At 43.4% G+C, this 26965-nt stretch overlaps 2 protein-coding genes across 2 annotated transcripts in view; one reads left to right on the forward strand and one right to left on the reverse strand.

Annotated features, from left to right (window-relative positions):
* The first annotated feature begins 459 nt into the window (after window positions 1-459).
* Window positions 460-7053, forward strand: c15h3orf80 (chromosome 15 C3orf80 homolog). Its single transcript, XM_079678399.1, has one exon. The coding sequence runs from the start codon at window positions 3317-3319 to the stop codon at window positions 3977-3979; it is 663 nt and encodes a 220-aa protein (XP_079534525.1). The 5' UTR covers window positions 460-3316; the 3' UTR covers window positions 3980-7053.
* A 452-nt stretch (window positions 7054-7505) lies between these two features.
* The window catches only part of ift80 (intraflagellar transport 80 homolog (Chlamydomonas)), a 38608-nt gene continuing 19148 nt past the window's right edge, over window positions 7506-26965 (reverse strand). Inside the window, exons 9-20 of the mRNA XM_079678376.1 lie at window positions 21097-21276; window positions 19604-19722; window positions 18880-18954; window positions 18150-18313; window positions 17997-18061; window positions 16440-16575; window positions 16179-16326; window positions 15017-15188; window positions 9157-9246; window positions 8891-9063; window positions 8577-8700; window positions 7506-8140 (exon numbers count right to left, since the gene is read on the reverse strand). Of these exons, the coding sequence (XP_079534502.1) occupies window positions 8030-8140; window positions 8577-8700; window positions 8891-9063; window positions 9157-9246; window positions 15017-15188; window positions 16179-16326; window positions 16440-16575; window positions 17997-18061; window positions 18150-18313; window positions 18880-18954; window positions 19604-19722; window positions 21097-21276 (1557 nt within the window). The 3' untranslated portion in view covers window positions 7506-8029. The remainder of the gene's footprint in view (window positions 8141-8576; window positions 8701-8890; window positions 9064-9156; window positions 9247-15016; window positions 15189-16178; window positions 16327-16439; window positions 16576-17996; window positions 18062-18149; window positions 18314-18879; window positions 18955-19603; window positions 19723-21096; window positions 21277-26965) is intronic.

The following is a 26965-nucleotide window of genomic DNA, read 5'->3' on the forward strand; positions in this document are numbered from 1 at the left end:
AGAAGCAGTTCCCTTCTTTTGTTGCTGGTGGTAACAGATTTGTTCTGTGTGCCAATAAAGCACAATACATTTGATTACATTGGTGAATTGTGATGCCTATTCATCTCAATTCGTGTCAACATCTGTCAACCGGCAACTACAGTACGTGTCTGGTGTCACATGACTTCTGTTAGAGCAATGACACTTGACTTTCTGTAAATATGCGTTCTGGGATGTAGTTGGTCTCCAATTAGTTTGATGTGTTTGACGTAAAGTTGATCCTAGATGGATTGAGACAAAGAAGTGGAGGAGGTAGAGAATTTTGTGGAGGATTTCAGTAAAAATGGGGAAAGGGGCAGGGTGCGGTGAGCAGGAGACAGACTTGAGGAGAAGAAATATTCAGAGCAATAAGACGAGAGAAAAAGGAAACTGGCATATTTGTATTTATTGTTTAAAATGGAAATATGACTATGTAATATACTTTCAGTTATACTTAACATTTGCCACAGTTCATTTTTATATTACTTTCCATTTCATAATTGCTTACATGGGTAGGATTTGGATGTGATTGAAATGGTTAATAGCCTCACGTTGTTCTCTGTACTCTAGAGCATTTTTCCACTTTCCAGTCACAGCAGTCAAAGCTGTGTTTAAAAATAGCAGTTGTTCCCTATGCATGTCAATAAGAGCCTATACAAGCAGTAGAATAGCAAAAGTGCTGGGAAAGCCCTCATAACAAAGAAACTGACGAGGGTTTCTCTCAGAGCCAATGTCCACAGGCTATTGATTGTGTATTTGTTTATTCGGTTAGAAGAGTGCCTTGAGATCATGTTTCCCTAATCGAGGCAGATTACTGAAAGAAATACGATGCTGCATAAATTAGGTTGCATGATGTTACCCTTCTACTGAATTTCACGTCATAATGCTCCAGTAATTAGATTTAGTGTTTTGTGCATTAGGCCTTGTTCAGGAACAAAAAACTAAAAACAGACCGGCTATCAGTGACAAAGAGTAACATGAAGACAGGAGGGGGTGAAATGTTCCCGTAATTTAAAAAGATTCCATGCATGATTTACACCATGAGGACTGGATAAAAGACTGTCGAGGCCAAATCTCATTACAAAGATCAGTGATTTATTGGAAATAAAGTAACAAGTGTTCTTTGTTCACTCCCATTATCATAAATCCTTCCTTCGGATCCTTTCAGATCCCATAAGGACACACAGCTTTGAAAGTGACCTTGGTCCCTCCATGTCACCCCTGTAGAAAAGTATTCACATTGTCAGATTTATTTTGCAGTACAACAAAGTATGCAGACTGGTTTAAGAAATCAGTTAATATGCTGTTATTGTCGAGCAGCTTACTAAGCCTCTATCATAGTTGGATGTTATCCAGAGACATCTTTAGTATAAATTAACACGTTGGGCGAGGAGACTGTCGTTTCAACTGGAGATTTCGTTTTATGGTTATGTTCTCAAATGCTGCAGACACATGGTCCTCTAGGGTGATGGTGGACCGATGTGATTCCAGACACTCTTCTAATGGGGGCCATTACAACCCACACTGCAGGATCTATTCATTTTTTATGAGAGGGGTAGATCTGTCGGCGCCTCATATTGGTGAAAGTCATCATGTTCGTACAGGATTCAGTAAGCTGCAAGCTTTATGTTCAGCATTTTGAAGTCGGATCTGGGGACTTGCATGAAGTTTGAGTAAATTTACACAAGTACTGTACTTTTATAGCCTACTTTGATTTGAGATGGAACTATCATACTTTTGACTCCACTACAATTATTTGACAGTTTTGTTATTAAAAAGGCTACCTAACAAATTAAAGTTTTATACGAGGATCTTAAAACACAATAGGCACTGTTAAAGATCAGTGTTAACTGTTTTATATAATATAAAACAGTTAAAATTAGCTTCACCTAATCCAAATACAATGGCAAAAGGATACTTTCACGTTAAAGCATCAGACATAATAGTCTTATGATTTAAGCTAATTCCCTCATGGGAACTACTTTCTTGCAAGATGAGTAGGGCCTATTTTTACTTTTGATGCTTTAAAAAGGGAAACCTCTTAAATTAATAATGGCCATATTTCATTTCCATGGCCTATTAAAGTTTAATCAATATTCGTGAACATGATCTTCTCTCTTTCAAAGCCAGAAGGCAGAGAAGGAAGTCTTAAATTGTGATGTCATCAAGTATTACGTCTGAAGCGGCTCCATACACAATAACTGTATAGGACTGATTTTGATCACAGAATGTTTGTTTTCATTTCAATTCCAGAATGAGCTTTAATCTATTATAGTGTTCAAAGTTAAATTCAAATAAACTATCCCTGTATCCTCAGAACAATTGGCTGGCTGCTCTTGTGTTATCTTTACCATATTTCCCAATTCATTGTTTATGCAGCATCCTCAGACCTGCATAATGAAATCCCAATTGTTTGCTATAGTGCTGTAGTTTTTGAATTTGGTAGATAGTTGTTCATGTTTACATATACAGTATTTATATTTAAGGATCTCAATCCTCCCTCAACCACTGCGGAATGATGACTATTATACTGTAGATTTCTCACTCTCCTATGGTCATTCCCCCTAAATGTACAGAATTCCTTAATCAACCAAGATTGATATTATGGCTCTGCATAAAACATGCATTCTTCTGAGTGGGGGTTGTTATATTTGGGGTCACAATAAAACCACCCGCACTCATGTCCTCTTGGCCAGGAAAGTTCAGGTAAAGTTGAAAGAGGTTTAATTTACACACGACATCTATTGCACGTCTGTCTGTCCTGGGAGAGGGAATTCTCCCCCATTAACTTTGGGGTTTTCTTTAAAGTTTTTTTTCCTGTCCAATTTCAGGGTCCAAGGACAGAGGATGTCATATTTGTAATCATTCTGTACAGACTGTAAAGTCCACTGAGACTAATTTAAAATGTGTGATATTCTGCATAAATGAACTTTGATTGATTGATTGAAAGTGACAATCTCAGATGCTGTGGACCAGCAATGTGGGTTTCATTAGACTGTTAATGACCATCCATACGTAATGATGTAAGAGTAGCCTATGATTCCCATCAGTGCTCCAACATACACTGATGCTGCTCCTCCACTAGTATCGACCTTATAACAGCAGACAGGTCTTCCTCAGTGGAGGGGGGGCACCTGCTGTCCCGCGTTGCACTGGCTGTGATGAGAGCAGCATACATTAAAAGTGTACAGCTGGAAGGAAAGGCAGACCTGTAACACCTGATCGGACTTATAATATTAGCACGCACGAGAGACGCAACACGTCCATTAGGCTTCTTTCCATCCCGGGAGACCACAACATGATCTCGTCTTGTTTGCCAGGCGGCGGCAGGATAACGTGCAGGACCACTGGCACCTTTTTGTCGGCGTGTCTGGTCTCCGCTTGTCATGCTCTCCGGACCTGCGGGGAGGTCCAGTGCGGCGATGGCCACCAGTGCTGTCCGCCCATCGCCAACGGGAACGGCAGTGCCAACTCCGCGGTGCGCTGTTGCAAGCTCCCTATCCACATATTCTTCGACAACGTAGGTTGGTTCACGCGGAAGCTGTCCGGCATCCTCATCCTGTTGCTGCTATTCGCCATGGGCTACTTCATTCAGAGGATCATCTGCCCGCGGCCCCGCCGGCCTCCGCACAATGACCGCAGCGAGGAGCCCTCCCTCTTTCACGGGCACGCATCAGCGTCCCAGGACTCCCTGCTGGACCGGTACCCCGAGTACAGCCTCGGGGACTTTGCCTCTCCGAACCTACCAGCATACGACGAGGTCAAATATTTGCCCACGTATGAGGAAAGCATGCAGGAGATGCACAGAGACCGGTCCGACGATAACTTGCTGTCTGAAAACGAGAGTATCGGGCAGGGCAGGGAGAGAGCCGCGGGACCGAGCGCCGCGGAGCAGAGGCGGGAAGTCCTCGAGGAGACTGCACCGCAACACAGCCCGAGGACATCCCGGAACTCTGTCTGAGCCCGGGCAAAGCTCTAGAGACAATATAGCACTCTTATTTTAATATTATCAGGGTAGTTATCTTGCAGAGATATAAAATCAAGTGCAATTACAATCCTGAATGTTAAGAATAAAGAAGAAGGCTGAGAAAATGTACGTGTTTTGTAAGATTATGGCGGATTTATCGTCTTTTGTATGCAAATGACCGCCTGGGTTAAGTAAAGGGGATTATGAAGAAAGCGAAGGCGGCTGAAATTGAAGGTCTCTGTGGCAGGGACAGCTAATTTGGCTCCGGTACAATCGCATTAAGATTTACTTCAACACCTTCATTTTAAGCAGCACTGTGAGACTGTGTTATTCTTATGTCAAATTCTCGGCCTTTCTTTGTCTTAATGTTAAATGTTCTGCTGAACCCGACAGACATGGTTTTCTTTTATATATTCTTTATTGAATGTGCAACCAAAAGGAATAATATTTAGATTTGTATTTCCCACCATACCCTGGAATGTGTGCTGAAGTAGGGAGTGAGGGGACGAATATCAATTTTAATACTTTCTGCAGTTTTCCTTATCAGCAAGCTTTAGAGCCATTTCATTTAAAAATATTTCATCAGCATGAAAGCAATATTTTCCTCAAACTGCCTCACACACATGCACATTCACAGAGTTCAGAGGGAAATGATAGATGAGTATTTTATCAGTGACCTGAGCCATGTCGCCTACAGCAAGAGCAGAAAAGTGATTTAAAAAAAAAAATGCTCTGATGCTGTGAACCATGTGTCCGCCGCTACATATTAATATCTTCTAGGTTCTAAAATGAGTAAAGCTATGGCAAATATTACAGCCGGCATGTGATATGGTGTAAGCTTCCAAAGTTGTGTTTTAATGTAAGTCAAACAAGGTCACAACTGCTGCCCCAAGCAGAACTAACACCCTACAGCTCAGACCAAACGAAGGACAAGACAGATGAGATCTATCAGAGACAGGAGGCAGTCCATTCTTTGTTCTGGTAAAGTGGACTGAGCATACCATATCAATTTGTATGTTAACTTAAATGTGTTACTGTTACTTGCTGGTTTGCATCACTGTCTAATAAGAAAATATATTTTTGGGGTTCTGGAAAATTGAAAACCAAACTGACACCACACACACCTCATTACATCAAGCTAAATTGCCTGTTTACCAAGATTAAAGTTTGAAGGGTGTATTTAACTTTACATTAAAATGCCTCATTATTGTATATTGAAAAAGCTCCTTTGTCATTGTCACTTTAATTTGACATGTGTGAATGGTCATATTTGTCTTTCAATCTCTCAAACACAGACTTGAAAAACATTAGTACATTTCATGTCCCAGGCCAAACAAGTAGAAGTAAATTACAATCAGACATTGTAAAACAAATGACGTAAACATTATATTCTCATCCTTAAACAATAATCAAAATAGTTGCAAATTCATTTATTCTAACTTCAGTTACATAAAACAAATGTTTCGACCGAGGGCAAATATATACAGCAACTTATTTACCTAAGTGCTGTGTATAAACTGTGAAGCTTTATTAACCTTTACTTTCTTTAATGTTCCTTTAACTGTGAATCACTGCGTTTAAAGCAACCAGTCCACTTCACCTTATGAAATCTGCCATCAGAAAGACAAACGTATATTGTTTGGAGAGTGTAATAACTGACATTTTATCAAATCACTCTTCTTCACCAATAAACTTCCATTTTGGCCAAGTGTAGCTATTCAAATACAGAGAAAGTTGCTGCTAAAGCATTTTTATCCGCGGTCTTCACAATTAGAGACGATGAGCTTCTCTAATGCTCCCGACACTAGAAGTCTGAGTGGGATTGTGGTGGCGTGAGTAATCTGACACTGCCAGACCATGATGGCAAAGCCAATAGTGAACACTGATGGATTTCCTTTCCCGAGGGATATTTGTGGGTGGCTGCAGTTTGCACTTAAAAGCATAAATCCATGCCTAAAGCCCACAAATGGGTAGATCAGGTGGAGTATGTGACTTTAAGATGCATAAAGCCATATGCAAGTCCTATACTCAAACCATAAAAGGTGTGAATTTTGCACTTCAGGATGTCCTTGGAGCTATCGCAGTTCATTATGAACTAAACTGTAAAAGTGGGTTGAGGAGCAGAGGGCATAGCCAGTCTCCTACAGTTCCCAGCATGAGACTTGAATCAGATATTGTGGGACATCCACTGGCAGAGGAGAGGACAGTGATATATTCGGTTTTCTATTCCTTAAATCAAAACATATACTGCACGCACAAACATACTGAGCGGCACTGACAGAGACACAGGGAAAAATACACAGGGCACAAGCAACATTGAATACTGCGTCAGGGAGTCACTGGACCAAAGAACGGATCAACTATAAAAGGTCAAATCAATGAGCATTAACCTCCTCATAAATATTATCCACTAAGTGTATTTTGTAGTTGAGCTTCATTGTTTGGCCATCAATCTAATTTCTTAGAACTTGCAAGTCATTGTACATGGATATACAGCTCAGTGGTTTAATAAAAGTATAATATCTGTTTATTTTTTTGTTCTGTGTAGTTTCAAAGATATGAAATGCGGTACAAGTCTATTTACTGTTCAGTAAATAGCACTGAGTCAAAAGTGTAAAGATTGGAAATCTAATTGGAGCATTTTATTCCTAATTTACAGTTGAGGCTAAGCATGTTTACTTATAATTGTATTCTATTTGAATGAATTCATTACCAAAATGCAAAAAAACCCGTAGTCATGCGAGGATGTATAAATACAACACATTGTTCATTTCGATTTTTCAGTGTGTGTGGCCTCTCTCGTGGTAATGCAAGTGAAATATGACTCCCCGCTGATAAGCCCTTTCATAAGTTAATGTTGTTTGGCCCGGAGGAGTAGGTTTATCACACAGTGAGTAAGCTTCCAAAGAAAGTGGATGGAGGGAGTAAAATATGAAGAAGAAAGTGAGTCAGAGAGAAACTTGGGCTATAAGCAGCCAAAAGTACACAGTGCTGATAAAAAAAGAAACGGCAAGAGAGTATAACCCATTGATAGATTTTCCTACATCTACCGTCTCTGATGTTTTACGAGTGGCCACTCACATTTCCAGGCAATAGGACGATCAATTTCTACCACGTCGGCGCGCATCAGGGGGATATGGTTGAGCAGTTTTTTTTTCGGAAAGCCCTTAGACCAGATCTTCTCCCTCATTCGTCCCTCCTGGGCGGCTAGAGGAGATGGATAGGCTATAATGGTCCGCTGATGTGCTGGCCTCCTGCCGACCAGGGGGCTGAGCTTCATGCCATCACTTGGTTTCACACCTCAGCAGAAAAGGAAATACAAGAATAACTCAAAGAGAAGAACATACTGTAGATGTATTGAACTCTAAAACACACATGTACCCAGAAATACCTTGTGGGTGAAGCTGGAAAAAACCCTTCAAAGATACTCTATGATCTCTGTATAAAAATCCAGTGAAGCATCAAGGCATTAAAAGGGTATGAAAAATAGAGAAAGAAGGTAAAAGAGGGTCATTCGGCGAAAGGTATACATTATTTCCATCAGTTTTATTTACTGAACTCTTTTTAGTGTTTACACGAGGCAAAATGTTGAATATATAAATTGTAAAAATATCTATCCATATAAAAACACACAATAAATCAATCAATCACACATCACTGAACAAACAAAGCAATACATCTTTGCATGACTGAGCACATCACGTAATTCTCGACAACTGTAAAAGATAACATTCAGATTTGAACTTGACCCACTGAAATCACTCTGAAGCTGATATGACGGAAAGGCCATTATGTTGTAGTCTCTGCAAAGTGTATACACTCTTATCAGAAGTCAAAATCATCCACCCGGCGGTAACAGAATGCCCATGTTTTACATTACACAGCACAAGCCACAAGATTTTAGTGTAAGAGCCAAAGTCAACAACATATTCATCAGAGCAATTCTAATCTTCACATCTCCAAATGATCTTGAAGTCAACGCACTTGTAACTTATCATAGCCATGTTATGCAAGTAGAATTTTAGTAGAAAGGTCCACAGAACATTAACGTCGTGAGGCCACGCTGCTCCTCACAGAGGTGTTAGCAGCCTTCTCTCTCTCATTAGACAACTCCATCTCTATCTTCGCCTGGACTTTCTCCCAGTCCACCTCAACCTGGCAGAAATACAGAAAGACAAGAATAGGAGAAGTAAGACACAGTACTGCATTTTGCTTTCATCAGTATAGGATCAAAACGAAAGGATGCTATTTAATTCCATTACATAATAAGACGGGTTCACACTGGACGCCTGAAAAGTGTGGTGTGTGTTCAAGTCTTTTTCCTCCTGATCATTTAATAATGCTCCACCAAAATAAACAGAGTTCGGCAGCTAACAGCAACAACTTCTAGATTTTTCGTCATTTCTGGCTAACATCCGCAGGTTTTTCCAATATGACAGCAGCGAAAAAGGCTGAAGTGATATTGAATTTTGTATCCCCTCAGAGTTAAAAGAGTGTATAAGTACAACAAGCTGATAACACTTGAACAGCTGTAACAGTGGCTTCCAGTGTGATTAATTAATTAATGCAGTGCAGTGCTGTCCTCACTTACCCCTTCAGAGTACTGCAGGAATCTCTTGTTGGTCTCCTCCCTGCCAAACTTCTGTAGGAACTTTCCTCTATAGGCCAGCACCGTGTCAACATGGGTCTTGTGTTTCACTGCCAGCTCCAGTGCCCTGGACACGAGATGAAAAGAAGATGAAGATACACATTCAACCATCCTGCATGGACAAACTCTCACTTAAACCTTCTATAGAAGAGACAGCCTTAAGAGGCTAAGAAAAAGCATCCTCCTAAAGACTTAAAATGTCCCTCTCCTAACACCTATACCTTCACACACACATTTCATAAATCCCTGAGCTGTACCTCTCCCAGTTGAAAAGGTCGATGTTGACTCGTATGGCCTGGTAGATGAGACCAGCTTGTAACAGTGTGGCCTCCGCCTCCTGGACCTGACCACTGAACATCAGCATGTGGGCCAAAGATGACTCCTTAGATGGCTGCTCCTTTATAAAGTTGATGTACTGCACCCTAGGTAGCTGAAAGAAGAGAGGTTGGGGGTACTTATGTTTGAGAACCTGGTTAAAAACAAGGTGTGTTCGACTGATATAGCCATTAACTAATTTGCTTACCTCTCCGATGGCAGCATAAGCCATCTCCGCTGTGGTCAACTCCCTGTGGGCCATCGCCATTCCAGCAAGACACGCCCACAATGACTGATCCTAAAGATGGGGGGAGCAAAGGTAGTGAGCATCTTTAAAACAGAAAATCTCACCATCTGAGAGAATGACCTGAAGACACATTGTTCTAAGTGTTTCCCTATGTTCCAATTTACTACATTTATTGTTGGACATATGTGTATACCATTAATTATGTCTTATTGGTAAAGACTCCCTTGCAAACAGAGTGTTAGGAGCACAGCTAAATGTGAGTGACAAAGTGACAGAAACTGGTTACAGTAGCTATTTTTGCCGGACTCTATATATTATATTAACATGTGACTCTTATTAAACCGTGTGCTAAATGTTTTTTTTTAAATGCAAAATCATTTTCTAGCTGGCAATGATTACAAATACTATGCAAAACATGATGGGGATAGCAGATTCAAAATAGTTAAAGGTTTGTGTATTACTGTGTGTATTAATGTGTGTATTACTGTGTGTGTGTGTGTGTGTGTGTGTGTGTGTGTGTGTGTGTGTGTGTGTGTGTGTGTGTGTGTGTGTGTGTGTATGTAGTCTATGATTCTGCTTTATAGCCCCTATTATATCCTTTTGGCAGGCCTTATTGTAGTCATACTCCAAGCCATTAGGAAAACATGCATGACACACAGAAAACCGACATAAACAAAGATGTCTGCCATTTACAACATCAATGAAGGTAAACAAATGTGTCACCACTTTTATTCCGGGCAGCTGCCTTCATTCAAATGAAGCCTTAACCACGAATTGCCCAACAACAGTTGAGTAAACTTCACACTGGAGTCACCACTCTGTAAGTCTCCCTTTAATTACTGTCCATCACTATGACAAACGATTGAATCAGAAAAAAACAACCCTGGAAAAACAAACACATAACACTGTCAACCGCGGCCTGACGTCAGAAACTTCATGCAAAAAGTTGACAACTTTCACCAAATCTTTCGTTGGTGTACATGTCTCGGATTTGTCATCTTGTGTATGTCAAGTCTGTCTGTTTGTATACGGCTCTAAACTATTACGTGTGTCAACTCCTATCAGTTCAGGGCTTACTGGCAATGACAGTGATTCTGGGAAAAGCTGTGCTGCCACCAAACTCTTACCAGAAGTCAAGGAGGGGGGGGGGGGGGGGGGGGGTGCCTCTCTCTGTCCCTTTAGTCCCGCCCTTCTCTTGCTACTAGCAGTCAATTTCTCCTGAGGTTGTGGTTATTGCATCATCGCTAAAGCAAAGACCCAGTCCAACACAGCATTCAGCGCGCGTGCATGCGTGCGTGTGCATGTGGCGAGTTTACACATGCATAGTGAAGCTTGTATTTATGAGTGAGGTCTATGGGGGCTAAATCCGGTAAATGGTGTCACCAGGCTAATTGAAGGCTAATTAAAGCCTGCTGGTCTGGGCCCATAAACCTGTCTACTACCTCCTCATTTCGGACTCTGTCTCACTCTCTTTCATACATACATGTGTTTGTGCGTGTGTGTGCCACGAAAACCTGGACTGTGCCAAAGCCCTAGACTGCGGGATATGTCACACTATGTTAAAGTCAATTATATAGGTAAAAATGCTTAACAGAAGTAATGTGTTTATTAATACTAGGAAGAAAAGCTTGCTGTTATTACTGTCCGGGTCAGAACCAAACACGCAGAAGCCTCTTTTAGCTTTTATCTTCCACAGATCTGGAGCAAACTTTCTCAACATCTGAGTTCTGCCGAAACACTGAGTTATTTCAAATCAAGGCCTAAAGGTCATTTAGCTATGATTTATTATTACACTCGTGCAGCATCATCTGTATCATCTCTTTTATGAACTGTGTTAATGCTTATGTAAAGCATTTTGAATTGTCTTTGTGTCTGAAATGTGGTTTATAAAAAAAACTAACCGTAACCTTATTTTAGATTGGGTATCTATACCATCTAAAGAGTATACAGAATGGGTATACAGAAACAAAGAAGATGTAAGAAAACTATTTCTTCACAGGGACAATAAGCACAAATCACCAGCATTGACAATGAAGATGATATTTAAAAATAAAACATTTATATCATCTTAATAATACACATGGTAAGATTGTGAAAAAAAAATCTAAAGAATGTTTACGCTTTTGTCATAGGTTTAAGTTATGGGTACAGACTACATACACTTGTATTCTAAGTGTAACTTCTTTCCCAAAAAAGGGAGAAAAACATAAATAAACAAAGTTAAAGATGAATTTGAGTGACAGCATTGACCTGGACAATGACCTGGAAAAACGTTGTTCAAAGTGTTTCCCTATGTTCCAATTTACTACATTTATTGTTGGACATATGTGTATACCATTAATTATTTCTTATTGGTAAAGACTCCCTTGTAAACAGAGTGTTAGGAGCACAGCTTAAGGTGAGTGACAAAGTGACAGAAACTGGTAAGCTCTTTTTGATTTTGAGTATTTTGAGAATTTGAATGACAGCATTATATTGTGCTATGGATATTGCGATATTCAAAAGACCTCATGAAAGACGACACACGAAGTGAGGATACCCGGCCCGGAGGAAGCCCGGGGTCCCCTTCTGGAGCCAGGCCCAGAAGGAGGACTCGTCGGCGAGCGTCTGGTGGCCGGGCTTGCCACGGAGCCCGGCTGGGCACAGCCCGAAAAGGCGACGTGGGCAACACCTCCGCTTCTCCGTCCCGCGGGCCCACCACCTACGGGAAACAGCGATGGGGTCGGGTGCGCTGCCAGAAGGGTGGCAGTGAAGGCAGAGGGTCTCGACGGACCAGACCCGGGCGACAGAAGCTGGCTTTGGGGACGTGGAACGTCACCTCTCTGGGGGGGAAGGAGTCGGAGCTTGTGCGGGAGGTGGAGCGTTACCAGTTGGATCTGGTTGGGCTCACCTCTACGCACAGCGTCGGCTCTGGAACCTTACTTCTGGATAGGGGTTGGACTCTATTCTTCTCCGGAGTTGCTCAAGGTGTGAGGCGCCGGGCGGGTGTGGGGATACTCACAAGTCCCCGGTTGGGTGCTTCGTTGTTGGAGTCTACCCCAGTGGACGAGAGGGTTGCCTCCCTACGCCTGCGGGTTATGGGGGGGAAAACTCTGACTGTTGTGTGTGCTTATGCACCCAACAGCAGTTCAGAGTATACGGCCTTCTTGGAGACCCTGGAAAGAGTCCTGTATGGGGCTCCTGAAGGGGACTCTTTAATCTTGCTGGGAGACTTCAACGCACATGTGGGCAATGATGGAGACACTTGGAGGGGAGTGATTGGGAGGAACGGCCCCCCTGATCTGAACCGGAGTGGTGGTTTGTTACTGGACTTCTGTGCTAGTCATGGATTGGCCATAACAAACACCATGTTCGAACATAAGGATGCTCATAAGTGTACGTGGTACCAGAGCACCCTAGGCAGAAGGTCCATGATCGATTTGGTTATCGTATCATCGGACCTGAGGCCGTATGTTTTGGACACTCGGGTAAAGAGAGGGGCGGAGTTGTCAACTGATCACCATCTGGTGGTGAGTTGGGTCGAGTGGCGGGGGAAGCCTCTGGATAGACCTGGTAAGCCCAAACGTGTAGTTCGGGTGAACTGGGAACGTCTGGAGGAGGCCCAAGTTCAGGAGGCCTTCAACTCACACCTCCGGCGGAGCTTTTCGGGCATTCCTGTGGAGGTTGGGGACATTGAACCAGAGTGGTCGGTGTTCAAAGCCTCTATTGCCGAAGCCGCGGCGGGGAGCTGTGGTCTCAAGGTCCTAGGTGCCTCAAGGGGCGGTAACCCTCGAACCTCCTGGTGGACACCGGTGGTCAGGGAAGCCGTCCGACTGAAGAAGGAGGCCTTCAGGGATTTGTTATCCCGGGGGACTCCCGAGGCAGTTGCAAGGTACCGACAGGCCCGAAGGGCAGCAGCCTCAGCCGTGGCCGAGGCAAAGCAGCGGGTGTGGGAGAAGTTCGGAGAAGACATGGAAAAAGACTTTCGGGCGGCACCAAAGTTGTTCTGGAAAACTGTCCGACACCTCAGGAGGGGGAAGCAGGGAACCATCCAAGCTGTGTACAGTAAGGATGGGACGTTGTTGACCTCAACTGATGGAGTGTTAGGGCGTTGGAAGGAGCACTTTGAGGAACTCCTGAACCCGACAACTCCGCCCTCTATGTTAGAGGCAGAGCTGGAGTATGAAGGGGGATCGACACCAATCTCCCGGGGGGAGGTCACTGAGGTCGTCAAACAACTTCACAGTGGCAAAGCCCCGGGGGTGGATGAGATCCGCCCAGAAATGCTGAAGGCTCTGGGTGTTGAGGGACTGTCATGGTTGACACGTCTCATCAACGTTGCGTGGAAGTCGGAAACAGTACCGAAGGAGTGGCAGACCGGAGTGGTGGTTCCCCTTTTCAAAAAGGGGGATCAGAGGGTGTGTGCCAATTACCGAGGCATCACACTACTCAGCCTCCCCGGGAAAGTTTACTCTAAGGTACTCGAAAGGAGGGTCAGGCCGATTGTCGAACCTCAGATTGAGGAGGAACAATGCGGATTCCGTCCTGGTCGTGGAACGACGGATCAGCTTTTTACTCTCGCAAGGATCCTGGAGGGTGCCTGGGAGTATGCTTATCCAGTCTACATGTGTTTTGTAGACTTGGAGAAGGCATATGACCGGGTTCCCAGGGAGTCACTGTGGGAGGTGCTGCGGGAGTATGGGGTGAGGGGGTCTCTACTCAGGGCCATCCAATCTCTGTACTCCCAAAGCGAGAGCTGTGTCCGGGTCCTCGGCAGTAAGTCGGACCCATTTCAGGTGAGGGTTGGCCTCCGCCAGGGCTGCGCTTTGTCACCAATCCTGTTTGTAATATACATGGATCGGATTTCGAGGCGTAGTCGTGGGGGAGGGGGTCTGCAGTTCGGTGGACTAAGGATTGCACCACTGCTTTTTGCAGATGATGTGGTTCTGATGGCTTCATCGGTCTGCGACCTTCAGCACTCACTGGATCGGTTCGCAACCGAGTGTGAAGCGGCTGGGATGAGGATCAGCACCTCCAAATCTGAGGCCATGGTTCTCAGCAGGAAACCGATGGACTGTCCACTCCAAGTAGGGAATGAGTCCTTACCCCAAGTGAAGGAGTTCAAGTATCTCGGGGTCTTGTTCTCGAGTGAGGGAACAATGGAGCGTGAGATGGGTCGGAGAATCGGAGCAGCGGGAGCGGTACTGCAGTCTCTTTACCGCACCGTTGTGACGAAAAGGGAGCTGAGCCAGAAGGCAAAGCTCTCTGTCTACCGGGCCATTTTCGTTCCTACCCTCACCTATGGTCATGAAGGATGGGTCATGACCGAAAGAACGAGATCGCGGGTACAAGCGGCCGAGATGGGTTTTCTCCGCAGGGTGGCTGGTGTCTCCCTTAGGGATAAGGTGAGAAGTTCGGTCATCCGGGAGGGACTCGGAGTTGAACCGCTCCTCCTTCGCGTCGAAAGGAGCCAGTTGAGGTGGTTCGGGCACCTAGTTAGGATGCCACCTGGGCGCCTCCCTAGGGAGGTGTTCCAGGCACGTCCAGCTGGGAAGAGACCAAGGGGTAGACCTAGAACCAGATGGAGGGATTATATCTCTTCTCTGGCCTGGGAGCGCCTTGGGATCCCCCAGTCAGAGCTGGTTGATGTGGCCAGGGAAAAGAAAGTTTGGGGCTCTCTGCTGGAACTGCTACCTCCGCGACCCGACCACGGATAAGCGGGAGAAGATGGATGGATGGATGGATATTGCGATAAGATCTTTGTTTTGAATTATTTTTGCCGTGAGAATTGTGTAATGAAAATCTGATATTGCAGACCCCTTACACTGTGTTGGTTTCTTACCTTTGCGAAGCGGCAGAGGCGCAGAGCATCCTCCCAGCGGGCGGAGGCGCTGTATTCATGCAGGAGGGCTGGGTAGGGCGGTATATTGCTGTACACCAGTGATCCGTCTCCTTGGCGTAACGTCACCTTGGTGCCAACATAGCTCAGAATATGGGGAGCACGGCTGAACTCACTTTGACAGGGACAAACACACACACACACACACTTCTAAGTTAGAACAAATCCATGTAACCACATCCTCAGAGTTTTGCTGTCAAACGGAAAAAAGCAGCAAGGAAAACTCTCAGTGTTTGCCTGTTTGTAAGAAGTGTTAGTAGGCCTGAGAAAAAAGTATGAATGCTGATGTTGGAGAAGAACGACTGATTGTTCAATAAAACACACCGGTTAATGTAATATATTCTAAACAAGTTAACATTTATCATGAAGAGAATGATGAGTTCTGCCAAGAATAAGTGTGAAAATACAACAATCAACTTTTTGACCAGTTTCCATGTGTGAATGCGTGTGTGTCAGAATTTCTGTTAGAGAGTGCAATTTGTGGCAGCCCACCACATATACAATTGTGCCGTTCTGATTACTTGACATACTGACAGTGCTGCTTTTGTAACTTGCACTGTGCTTGGTCCAAACTCCCTTCAATCTCAGATATCCTAAAAACCTAGACGCATTCCTTGAAGTGGAGACTTTGTATTTATTTATTAGCCCACTTGATATCTGGTGTTCCCCATTTGTTCATAACATGAAAACAATCTTAATGACTGCCATGATAAAGTCGGCCAGTAGAACACCAAATGTGAAATGTTGAAAAAATAAACTGAAAAACATCAAATCAAATTGAGGTTGTGTGAACATAAGCAACTACTTTAACCACTGGATTGGCGCAAAAACATAAATGAAAACAAAACTGTGCAACCAAAAGTTCAGCGTAATGTAGCAGAGAAGTAGTGCAGGCAGGCTTTAGCACCTCCCGTAATGGTTGAAGCTGCTGGAAAAAAAGTGCCTGAATCCGAATGTGTTGTGGAATAAGGTGGGCGGTGCAAGAAAGCGGCTTCTATCTCTCTTCTTAGTAGCAATTTTGTGACACATTTGACTCTCTGGTGAAAAGTGTCGGATGTTTTTTTGGTTAAAATCCAGTACATAAGTGAGAGACAGGGATGTCTACCTGCCATCCTTTATGAGTAGAGTTTTTGGCAGCAGTTCCTTGTCAGTGAAGACAACACTCGGGTAGTACCACACTGTCAGCTGGTTGTCCTGGATACCACACAGGATGTTAGCAGCATCGTTCCATGCCATGCTGTGCACCATGCTGCCTACAGGACAGAGCACAAACAACATGTTTATCCAGTGTTAGCAGCACTTGTGGGTAGAAACAAAGAGTCCCTACACATTTGCCACATTAGTTTCCTCCTCCTCCTCGTCTCACCAAGTTTGCAGATTTTGGTTTCTCGCCCAAGATGACGCACAGAGGTCACGTAAAGGTCACGGTTCTTGTCTATAAGGGCGATCTTCCTTTCATTGGATGGGCCACTTTGGTCCAGAGCTATCTCCACCACCTCTAGCTGCATATCAATAAAGACACACACAAGCACAAAGGTAAGAGGGAGTGAATGATGAAGGGACAACAAAAGACCAGGAGAAGGGAAAAGGGCCCTTCAACAGCCCTTCTGCAACGTGTGTGAGCGTGTGTGTATCAGAATGAGAGGGAAGGAGTGAGAGTGTGTGTGTGTTTGGTCAGAGCCAGCTGGCTTCAGAGCTGTGTCTTGGAGCTGTGGAACTTCTGGAAGACAAAGTCACGCTGACAAACAGTAACTACTGCTACCTCCACTTCTTTTCCTTTCCTTCTCTTGTAATTCTTTTCTTTTTTTGTCTATTTCCCTCTCAGTTTGAATCCAAAACCCTTCCCCCATTCTCTTACTGTGTCTTTGTTGTCTCTCTCCCTTCTGAATATGGGTCAGTATAATTTATAGCACAGACACTCACTCTGAAAATAGTACTTATACTCAGCTATATCTAGTTGGATGAAATGTGGCTTGTTAAACGATCAGGGCTAACAAATAAATGGTCACTACCTTTAGCTAAAGCTTTAAGGTTGAGGGCATCATCAACAGTTGGAAAAGAAAGAAAAGAAAGAACAACTTCAATCTCAAAGTGCAGGTTGGGTCTGGCAAGTATTAAACCACGAGATGTAGTGGTAGATGCTTATGACGGATACATCAATACACAAATTGTACTACTTATTACAATTTCTCAAACCTAGTGAACATTGGCCTACATTTTTCAAGGGTTCATTTGGCTTTACAACACCACATCTACTACAGAGAGTGACACAAAAAAACATCTGGTGCAAAATTAAATTCTGCTCCAACTGGTTTACTGTGTGTTGCAGTTGCTGTGCAAACGTATCAGCTTCATGTCACAAGTTATTAATACTTATATTCTTTACAAACTACTTGATATTTGGTGTGATGAATCTGATTGCCAAACTTATAACAAATCCTTGCATTCACCCAACTTTGCAACATATAATAATTATGTATTGAATATAACATTTGAAATAATTAGCTTGTCACACAATAATGAGTCATAGCTAACTGGGCTTTGTGTCGTGTGACTAACCAAATGAGTCTCCAGTATGCATGTAGAAATATCTTGACTGGCAACAATCTGCTTCTGTCTTGCCATGCTATCGTTTTAACTCATTGTAACACATAAAACCCAATGCCAACCCATTCAGATATCCACAGTGATCTTGATAACAGTAACATGACCAGCTGATCCTGGGGTTGTGCCCCTATTTACTTCCAGCATTGTCAATCCCTCATTCTTTATGTTGAATGACGGAACTGGTAAGGTATAAATCCAGGCGACACTTGATCACAGACAGAACATGAACTGACATAATGGGGCACATTCAGTGTAGACAGTGAGTTAAAAAAAAAACATAACATAAAGTGTAATATATGGGCAAAGGATTCCCCACCTTGTGAGTCAGGGGCTTGCCATCGCCAAGGGCTTTCCCGCTCAGAGCGTCAAAGAGAAGAATGACTGGTGAGTCAAAAGGAAAGGAGAACATTGTTAAAGGAAAGTACAGGACTGTGTGGAATCACAACGGTGACAGAGGTTCTTCCCTCACCTTTTTCATCACTCTTGTCTCTGATGCCGATTGTGTCGTAACTCAGTGAAACACCCTGGGCGTTTAGGACGTCAGCTCTCATACCAGGGAACTTGGGGGATGATATTAATCGACCCTCATAGGAAAATACATACAAGCCTGCTCCATCCACTAGCAGAAGATGTCTGGGTGTAGGAGAGCGGAGGATACAGAAGATGAGAGCAAAGTAAGTGTACTGTATATATCAATATATCACTTTATATGTGGGATAGTGGGATGGCATTAGCAGGGAAGAAGGGTATCCTGTAAGGAGATATGATGGATGTAAAATAATGAAAGAGTCAAGAGTCTATAACAGCTAATAGACTTTCACAAGCAGGTAATGGAGACATGTTATGCACATTAACAAAGCATTGACTGACTTGACTCAGCAAGACTCATGTAACTCAACTGTGAATTCAGAATGGCCAGTAATCTGTTTAGCTCTATGCTGAGTGTCAGGGACATAACACTGGAGTATTGCACAAGAGCTACTCCATATTCATCTAATTTCCCCCAGTGGTTTCACTCCCAGCCTTATTGTTTGACATGGCTGGCTAATCGAGAGCACAGACCCGGTGTGTGTGTTTGTGTGTGTGTGAGCTTGATGAGTGAAGTCAATGTGAAGCAATGAAGCATTAGAGAAGCTGTTAGACGATCCAACAGCCTGTTCCCCCTCTTGTTGCTCGGCTCCTGGAATCGAGACACTCACTTCTCAGCTTGCAGGATGAGGCTCACTGTTCCCTCCTTCAGGTCAAAGATGAGCGGAGTGTTCCAGTTTCTTGAGCTGGCAGAAATACACAGAACAAACAGCACACGTCAAAATCTGTAAAAACGTACTTCTAAGATTAAAGTTCTACATCTGGCATACGTGCAGAGGCGGAAAGGCCACGGAAACACGACCAGGTAAAGAAAGTAAAAGATTATAATTAAAGACAACTAAACAAAGGAAATGTCATAAAGCATGAAGAGTGCAGTGAAAGGGCAAAAACGGCAAATAAAGAAATTAATTAGAAAAAAAGGGCAGAGGCTGTCTGTGCTCTTAATCCTACCATATCCATTATGTTTAAAAGTAAAAAGACAACTCAAATGAACGTGCAAAAACATACACAGAGGTCTGATAGCATTACCCATGAAGACACACTTTAGTGATGTGGTTGTTGTTTTGTTCCCGATCAAGACTTCTTAGTTTTCCCGTGTTTTTTGGATTATTTAACCACATTTGAAGTTTAAAATGTGGAAGCTTATCAAGCTGTAGTACATGGCGTGGAATCTTAGTATATGTTGGTTACATTTGCAGGAAATCAACAAGATTTGGTCAATAGATGAGCATTTTTTCCCCAAATCTCTGGTGTGTGATGGAAAATCTAAAATCAGACATAAGAATTTTCAACAGGAGAGCTTCAAGTGAAAAGGAGAAGTAGTATGCTCCTGACTTGTAGACATAGCACTGGAGGGAAGTGGCCACCACCAGGTGACCGTATGCAAGAGAAGTTTTGATGACTCGATCCCGAAACTCAAGCACATCCACCGCATCGTTCATCACATTCCTCACCTGAGGGAAACAGAAGCGAAAGGAAAGAGAGAGGGCAAAACGTTCAGTCAAAAATGAATACATCTGATCTGACAAATTACAGAAGAGGCGTACACTTTTACATTTTTCTCTAAACAAACACTTAAAATCTGAACATGCAACAAACCGGCTTCACTAACTGAATAGAGTGTATTAATTCTTTATTTATACAGGAAACAGTCTAGCATGTCGTAGCTTGCGTAGGGCATGTGGTCAGATGAAAGCAGTTTTGACTGTTTGAGGTGTGTGCATGCAGTGGTCGGTACTCTTTTTTTTCACCTGCATAGATAAATACTTCCCTCCGGCCATCTCTGTGAATGAATGAAAAGGCCTTTTCCAGCACCAGGTGAAAGGTGGGGTTATTTTTACAGCTTTACAAATCTTCCTCCTCTGCTCGTTCCAGCAAGCCAAATTTAAATGCAACACAACCAGGAATAAAAAGACATTTGACCGCAAGGTGGTCAATTTAGCTGGCTGATAACCACTGGCAGATGTGCACTTTTAAAAAAAAAGGACTACGAGGAGAAGAGGGGGAGGAGGGAGACAGAAAAGCGCCTGCAACGCTGAAAATAAACAGCTGATGAACAAACTTTGTTTAGTTTACACACACTGCACTTGGTAAAAAAAGGTCTATGGCAAATTAGTGCACATGTATGTAGGCAACCATACACAGCAAGTGCATGTCCTTGCTTCAGTAGGTGTGCTTGTGTATACCTGTCTGAAAATCATCCAAGTGTGTATATATGCACATTCGGGTGTGTTAACCACATGTACACGCTACCTTGAGGTTAGCATTGGTTTAAACAGTAGAGAACGGTGGAGTGAGACAGGCTGGTCATTGTCATCGCAGCGCTGCACACTGGGAGGGTCCTACTTTAATATACAGCCACAACGAGTCAAAATCTAGGAAGCATTTGGGTTCTCTACATGGCTTGTTCACTCACTCTCTCTGACCTCACAGTGCTTTCAATTCTCTCTTGTTATGTTGAAAGAATTCTGGTAATGTTTGAGAATCCTTTATCTTTTCCCACAGACATGCTGGTTTCCATTTTGTTGAAAAACCCTCATTGGCAGCTTTAACATGTTAGACAACAACTCTCTTTTAATTGTTCCAGCATGACTCTTTTGTAAATGCATAAAACTGTGCCACTTGTTAAGCTGAGATTTATTTAAACTTGTATTTCTCTCCTTTCTGTTTATTTCATTAGTATGTATTATATCAGTATTTTACCCTTTCTTCTGTTTCCTAGGATACATCCAAACTTAGCAATAGCAGGAGTCACTAAATTCTGAGACAAGACAATTGACTATTTAGATTGAAGCAGAAATGTGGACTGTGCGTGGCTCATTTTATACCTGCATGGTTCTCCTCTTTGTCAGGGTGATCACAAAATTCTTCCACTCCCAATGCTGCTCCACCACATGGGCAAAGATGACATGCCCGTTGCCGCAGGCCCCGGCCAGCTGGGTGCCGTCTGCAGACCAGGCCAAGCTGAACACACTGCCTGTGTTGGGCTTCTCCAATGCATAGGACCACTGGGGGGAGGGGGAGAGAAAGGAATAGGTGGGAGATAGAGAACAATATAGTTAATGGCTATGGATATTTATTTACAATTGTAATGATTACCTGCGGGGCAGCTTAGTAACTGGAAACAATGAGGATTTTTGGAGAAGAGAAGTGGCGTGTCAGGCGTCAAGTATGAGTGAGTGCATATGCATATAATGTAAACTCTGCAAGAAAGACAGGGGCCCAGTCAGTCAGTCACTGAGCTGTGATGAACTGTGAGACACTGAAGTAGCGCTCGGGCCTGCCAAGTCCAGCACTCGCGCTCGTAAACATATACTCTGCTATCCTCATTTATTACATACACGGGGGGGCAGGGATACAGGGAAGGAACGTGAGGGTTTATATACGAGCCCCCAAACTGAAGCCAAACGCTGATTAACAAGACCTCTCCCTTCTCTTTATAAGAAAAAGCTTGAAAGAGATAGAGCTTTGGGGAGGGGACTCAACGTTCCTAAAGGAGTTGCTTTTCTTCATGTAGGCTCTGCTGTGTCAGCAAGACTCTGCTCTGTTGATGACTGTTAGATTGTGAAAGACATATCTAAGGGATATGCACATCTAAAGTGTCTTTTACTCATAGTAGCCCGTAAACTACTGGCATTAACTCTAAGGCACAGCTAGAATTTATAAATGTAGCAGTCCTGGGCCTTTTTCACACAAGCCATGGGAAAGATGAAATAGATGGTCCAGCAGATGGCGATAATGCAACACTTATGGATGCAAACCGTCAGAAAAATCAGCAGAAGAAGAAGACGCTAGGACAAGTCCCTGCAGACATGTACACAGCAGAACATTGCATTTTTGTCTTTGGCTAAAAAAATAACTGAGACAAATAACCATCTGCTAAATATTAGCGGAAATTCGAAATAGTAAGCATAACACATATTAAAATATGATCTGCAATCAGTTTGATTGTCAGTTGGACGTCCTTTATTCGTTTGTCCCTGCTTTCATTCACAACACAGCTGTACTGGCTTTTGTCTTTTTTCTTGATTTGGGAACTTGACTGTACGAATTTCCCGAAAAAATTATCCCTGCTGCTATTCACACATGACCCCATGCAGGAATGAGGTGCAACAACATTCGTGCAGTTTGATCCAACACAAATCAGTTGAGACAGTCTCGATCCACCAGCAGTTTAACGTTTTCCAAAAAGCAGAGGGTGGTACACTTCGGATTTTTTTTATTTCCTCCAAATATCATTTACTGTGTTCCACTGTGCACACCTGGAATCTTTCTGTTATATCTTGAATACTGCTGACTGTCTCACAAAAGAACCATCTCCAACAAACAGACCCATCAACATCTGACAGCCAACCCCGGCCCTCTGACCTCACTCTTGCTTAAAACCCAAGTGGCTGACTGATCTGAGTCAGCTGTGATCTTGCACACAAATACATGCATTCACACTGCAAACTGCTTACGAAGGGAGAAAAGTGCTAATGTTAGCCTAGCGCTGCTTGCGATTGAGGGGCAAGTGTGGTGCAGCAGGCCAAGTGCCGTGGTGGAGTTTGGAGAAAAGGCCCTCAGTGTGTTCGCTGCCTCATACACATGCAGCTGCAATATGTGAGCTGTGGTGTGAGGTAACAGTCGGCAGGCTGCAGGTTACATGCCGCTGCTTGGATCCCTCTCCCTCTTCCTGGTCTGTCTGCTTGTCTTCCTTATGCCCACGCCATTCAGACGGTTTTGGTCAGCACCCTCCCAGCAGTTAAAGTCATATCAGGAACTTAAATAGTTGGAGGGTAAAATTAGGCCAGGACAGCTATGTGGACAAGAAACAGATCAAAGTCAAATTAATTTCTATTTACCTTTGTTTGCCTCAAAAGGATTCAGCTCCACACTTCTATCCGCTAACAGGAACAAGCGTGCCTTAATCTTTTTAATATTTATATGTCGATTACTTTTCGCTTTTCTTAACCTGAGAGATCTTGTCTTTTTTTCCGCTAAAGTCTTGAGATGGCTCGCTCCGTGTTAAGGCACCCCGAGGGGACAGGAGAGGGGGATGAAGGAGAGAGGGATAGATAGATGGAGAGATGCAGCTGAATGTATACACCAGACTGTAATGAAGCAGGACATATGATATCAGCCCAAGGAGCACTGCTGGATTCATGCTTACCTAATGCTTTTAACACATTGAGCCATTTGACTCATTCTAGAGCCAGCCAGCAAGTGAGAATGGGTGTGTGTGCATGTGGGAAGGGGGGGGGGGGGGGGGGGGAGTGTCTTTTCATTTGTGCACACATAAACTCTGTGTATGTGTGTCTAAGAGATGAGATGAAGATAGTGTAATTGCACATCAGAGGAATTAATGTGTGTGCAAGACGACAGGGAAAATGAACGTTTTTACCCCCTCTGGTGAGTGTCCAATGTCTGTTTTTGAAGGAGTGCATGTGTGTCAAAGAATTGAATTAGTTCAATTGAATTGATCCCATGGCCTGTCAAGAGTTGTCAGTCGATGTCTGAGTTTAGGACACAGTGGGATTACTGAATTTCCTTTTCAAGAACAGCTTGCAGATACAAAATCTCTGCGTCCCTCCCCTCCATGAGCTACTTGAGGTTAGAGGTTCTGAAAGCTGGCTGCCTAACACGAAAGGAGAAAAAGTGTATCAAGAAGTTCTTCAAAGAGAAAAGAAAGAAAACAAAAAGAAACATCGAAAATGTAAACGTAGGACTGGCACAATGTAGTTACTTTGCGTACCCTCGGTGGGTTGAACTTTTTGAAACATTTAACTCTATATATATTTTTTTTTTTCAGTCGCCCAAACACAATTAAAGATTGCATTGAGACCAAATAACTAACTTTAGTTGTAACATAAATATAAATACTGATCAATCACAACACCTGTATTGTATCATTTCTAAAATGCTTATTTTTTACACTAACCCAAACTAGTGTTGGAGAAGGTTTGATGCTGGGGAAGAATGGGTGGTTGGGTTGATAATGCACTATTACTAAGACAGGAGAAATGTAGGCGAAAGCAAAAGGAGAGAGCGACAGGGGGGGGGGGGGGGGGGGGGCATTCAATCAGTGGAGGTAGATTCAGCAACCGGTTTTGAAGCAGATAAAAGGGGTGGAGCTCTACTGTATACGGAGAAAGCTACTGGACAAGGCGGTAAGGTTATTTCAAATGTGTGCAGACAGATATAGGTAATAGACAGCCAAACAAAAGAGTAAGCAGACATGCAGAAACAGTCTATAAGGGCCAAAATGAAAAGTAAGGGTGGGGGTCTGTAGCAGTTGGGTCTGGGCCTTCTTCTAGCTGGAGCCCACTCTCTGGTCACTGAACCCTGTCTGTTCATAATGGGCAGCATTGTGGCCGGAGAGAAGGTGGCAGACATGACGTGTAGTTCTCAGCTGAGCTCTGTGGGAGAGAGGGGGAGACCCCTCAAGCGTACAACGAGCTTATACACGCAGACTATGTACACATAGCAGCAATGTATGGCTGTGCATGGAAGTTCTAGGTGGATTAAACACACACAAACCCACACATGTACTTGTATCAAAGAACAAGGCTGGTCGTGTAACATTTGAGATGATCACTTTGAGCACCAAGCAGAACGCCCACACATGCATCCTGTGTGTGTTGACATGTGTGTGTTAATGTGACTCAGACACACAGACGTAAGTTGCATGTAGGTGACAAACTCTGGAGGGCTGAACTGGTCAAAATGAGCTGGTGGGATGCTGCCAGAATATTTGATAACGCTGCTCTACCATCCTTCACCATATTTGGCTAGTGTTGCTATCTGGCTCTCTTTTGTTTCAGTGGGACCCCCAAGTGATGATCCACAGACCCTGACTCTAAGCATGCATCCCACCATGAGCCCACACAGACATGGGGACAGTTCTGCAGGCAGCGGCACATTTGCACACACACATATGCATGCACGCACGAAAGACACACAGCCAATCTCCGACACACTGCCTCTTTAGAGCCTCTTTAAGGAGTGTGCTTGCCCTCTCCCCCTCCTCCCTACCTCCTGCTCAATCTCTCTGAATTTCTCGACATATGTTTACAATTAAGACTGGCAGGTGTTGTGTGCCTGCCCCTTCTCTCTATTGTTGCCCTGCAGCCGCAGCCAACATGGGGAGGCCTGCAAAAAGGTTACGTAAAAAATATAGTAAAACGTTAGCTCAAAAGCAAAGACAATGCGACTCCCTCAAAATAAATACAGCGTGTGTGTATATATCCCACACGTGTTTCTAAAAGGTACCCTCTGCCTCTATGGCATACAACTAACTCTGCCCTTTTGCATTTTCAATTGATTTGTGGCCCTTTTACTCTTCCTTTTAAAATCACAAGACAATTAAAGTGATATTAGACTGGAGTATTATGTATGAAATACTTTTTACCTGTAGGCTTGAAAGGCGGCTGCTGAAAGTCAAAAGTGTGGGTTTTCCACAGAACAGCAGCTGTGTTCAACTTGAATTAAGTCACTTAACAGGCATTCCAATAATGACAACATGGCAGAAAGAAAGTATAACAATGTAAAGGTATCAAGTTTGCTTTCATGGTGAGCCTTTTTTTTGGTTGTCACAAGGATAGTAGTTAGCCAACTACATAGACGCTGTGTGTTTGGTCCTATTTAGCCAAAATATGAGCGTTGGAACATATAGCACATGTGGCTGGATAGTTCTGATTTGGATTTGCTGCTGGATTAGTTTGAGAAGTGTGTATGGACCTTTTGATACATTTTCTAATGTTTTCATTATTCAAATCTATCATAACTGACATGATAGGGGAACACAGTCGATTGACTTCTTGTTTAACCTTCACCTTTAAAGCAGACAGGGTGTAAACATTTGATATAAAGGATTTTATTGGAACAAGAATTTAACGCTATCAAACCCCCTTATTTAGCTGGAATACTGACTAACATAATACACAGAACAAGCAAATGCTAACGTGAAAACAAAGCACTGAAGCACACAGAGTGAATACTCCAGAAACAAAGTCAAAGGAGAAAAATAAAGTTTGTATCAGTGCCATTACCCCTTCCCCCTCTCTCTATCTGCACTACCTGAAACACTGCTCTGGTCTTCATGGCCCGGGCTGAGGGGAGTGGGGGTGGGCGGGGGTGCAGTTTGGGCCAGGGAAAGGGTTAATGACACATGTCTGAACTAATGGCTCCCAGTGGAGCTATCTGCTGATTCAGCCCCATTACTTCACAAGCATTAAATATGTCTGCCCTGACCGCTCTCTGCTCCCCCCCAGCCCTAATGCAAGTCAACAACATGCTAATCAGAGAGGGTGCATGAGATTTCCAGACTTCCTATGCTTTTCTAGCCCTACGTCTGACACTCCTGTCACACTGAAGCAAGCATCTTTGAAAAACTTGCACCAGTCATTAGTGTTAATGGGTCAACCCGAGTCTGTGACCCTGCTAAAAACCTGCATTTTATGCAGCTGCAACACAAGTACTGTACTTGCCCTATATTTAGTACACATATGGTACTGTATAGAGTACATGTTGTAGAAATGATCCTGCACTTAATATGGACTGTGGGCTGTAGGTCTATCTGATTCCCCACCTCTTCATTGCAACAATTGTCTTAACATGATTGTCAACGGTATGTGAAATGAGTCAGGACATTACATTACAAACAAATTGATAATCTACACTGTAATGCCTGTCATTAAAATCTCAAATGCAAAACTA

This window comes from Notothenia rossii (assembly GCF_949606895.1).
Source record: "Notothenia rossii genome assembly, chromosome: 4".
NCBI classification, from domain to species: Eukaryota; Metazoa; Chordata; class Actinopteri; order Perciformes; family Nototheniidae; genus Notothenia; species Notothenia rossii.

Bases quoted from the DNA above. Each gene is read 5' to 3' on its own strand.
- c15h3orf80 (XM_079678399.1), top strand. From the start codon at position 3,317: ATGATCTCGTCTTGTTTGCCAGGCGGCGGCAGGATAACGTGCAGGACC.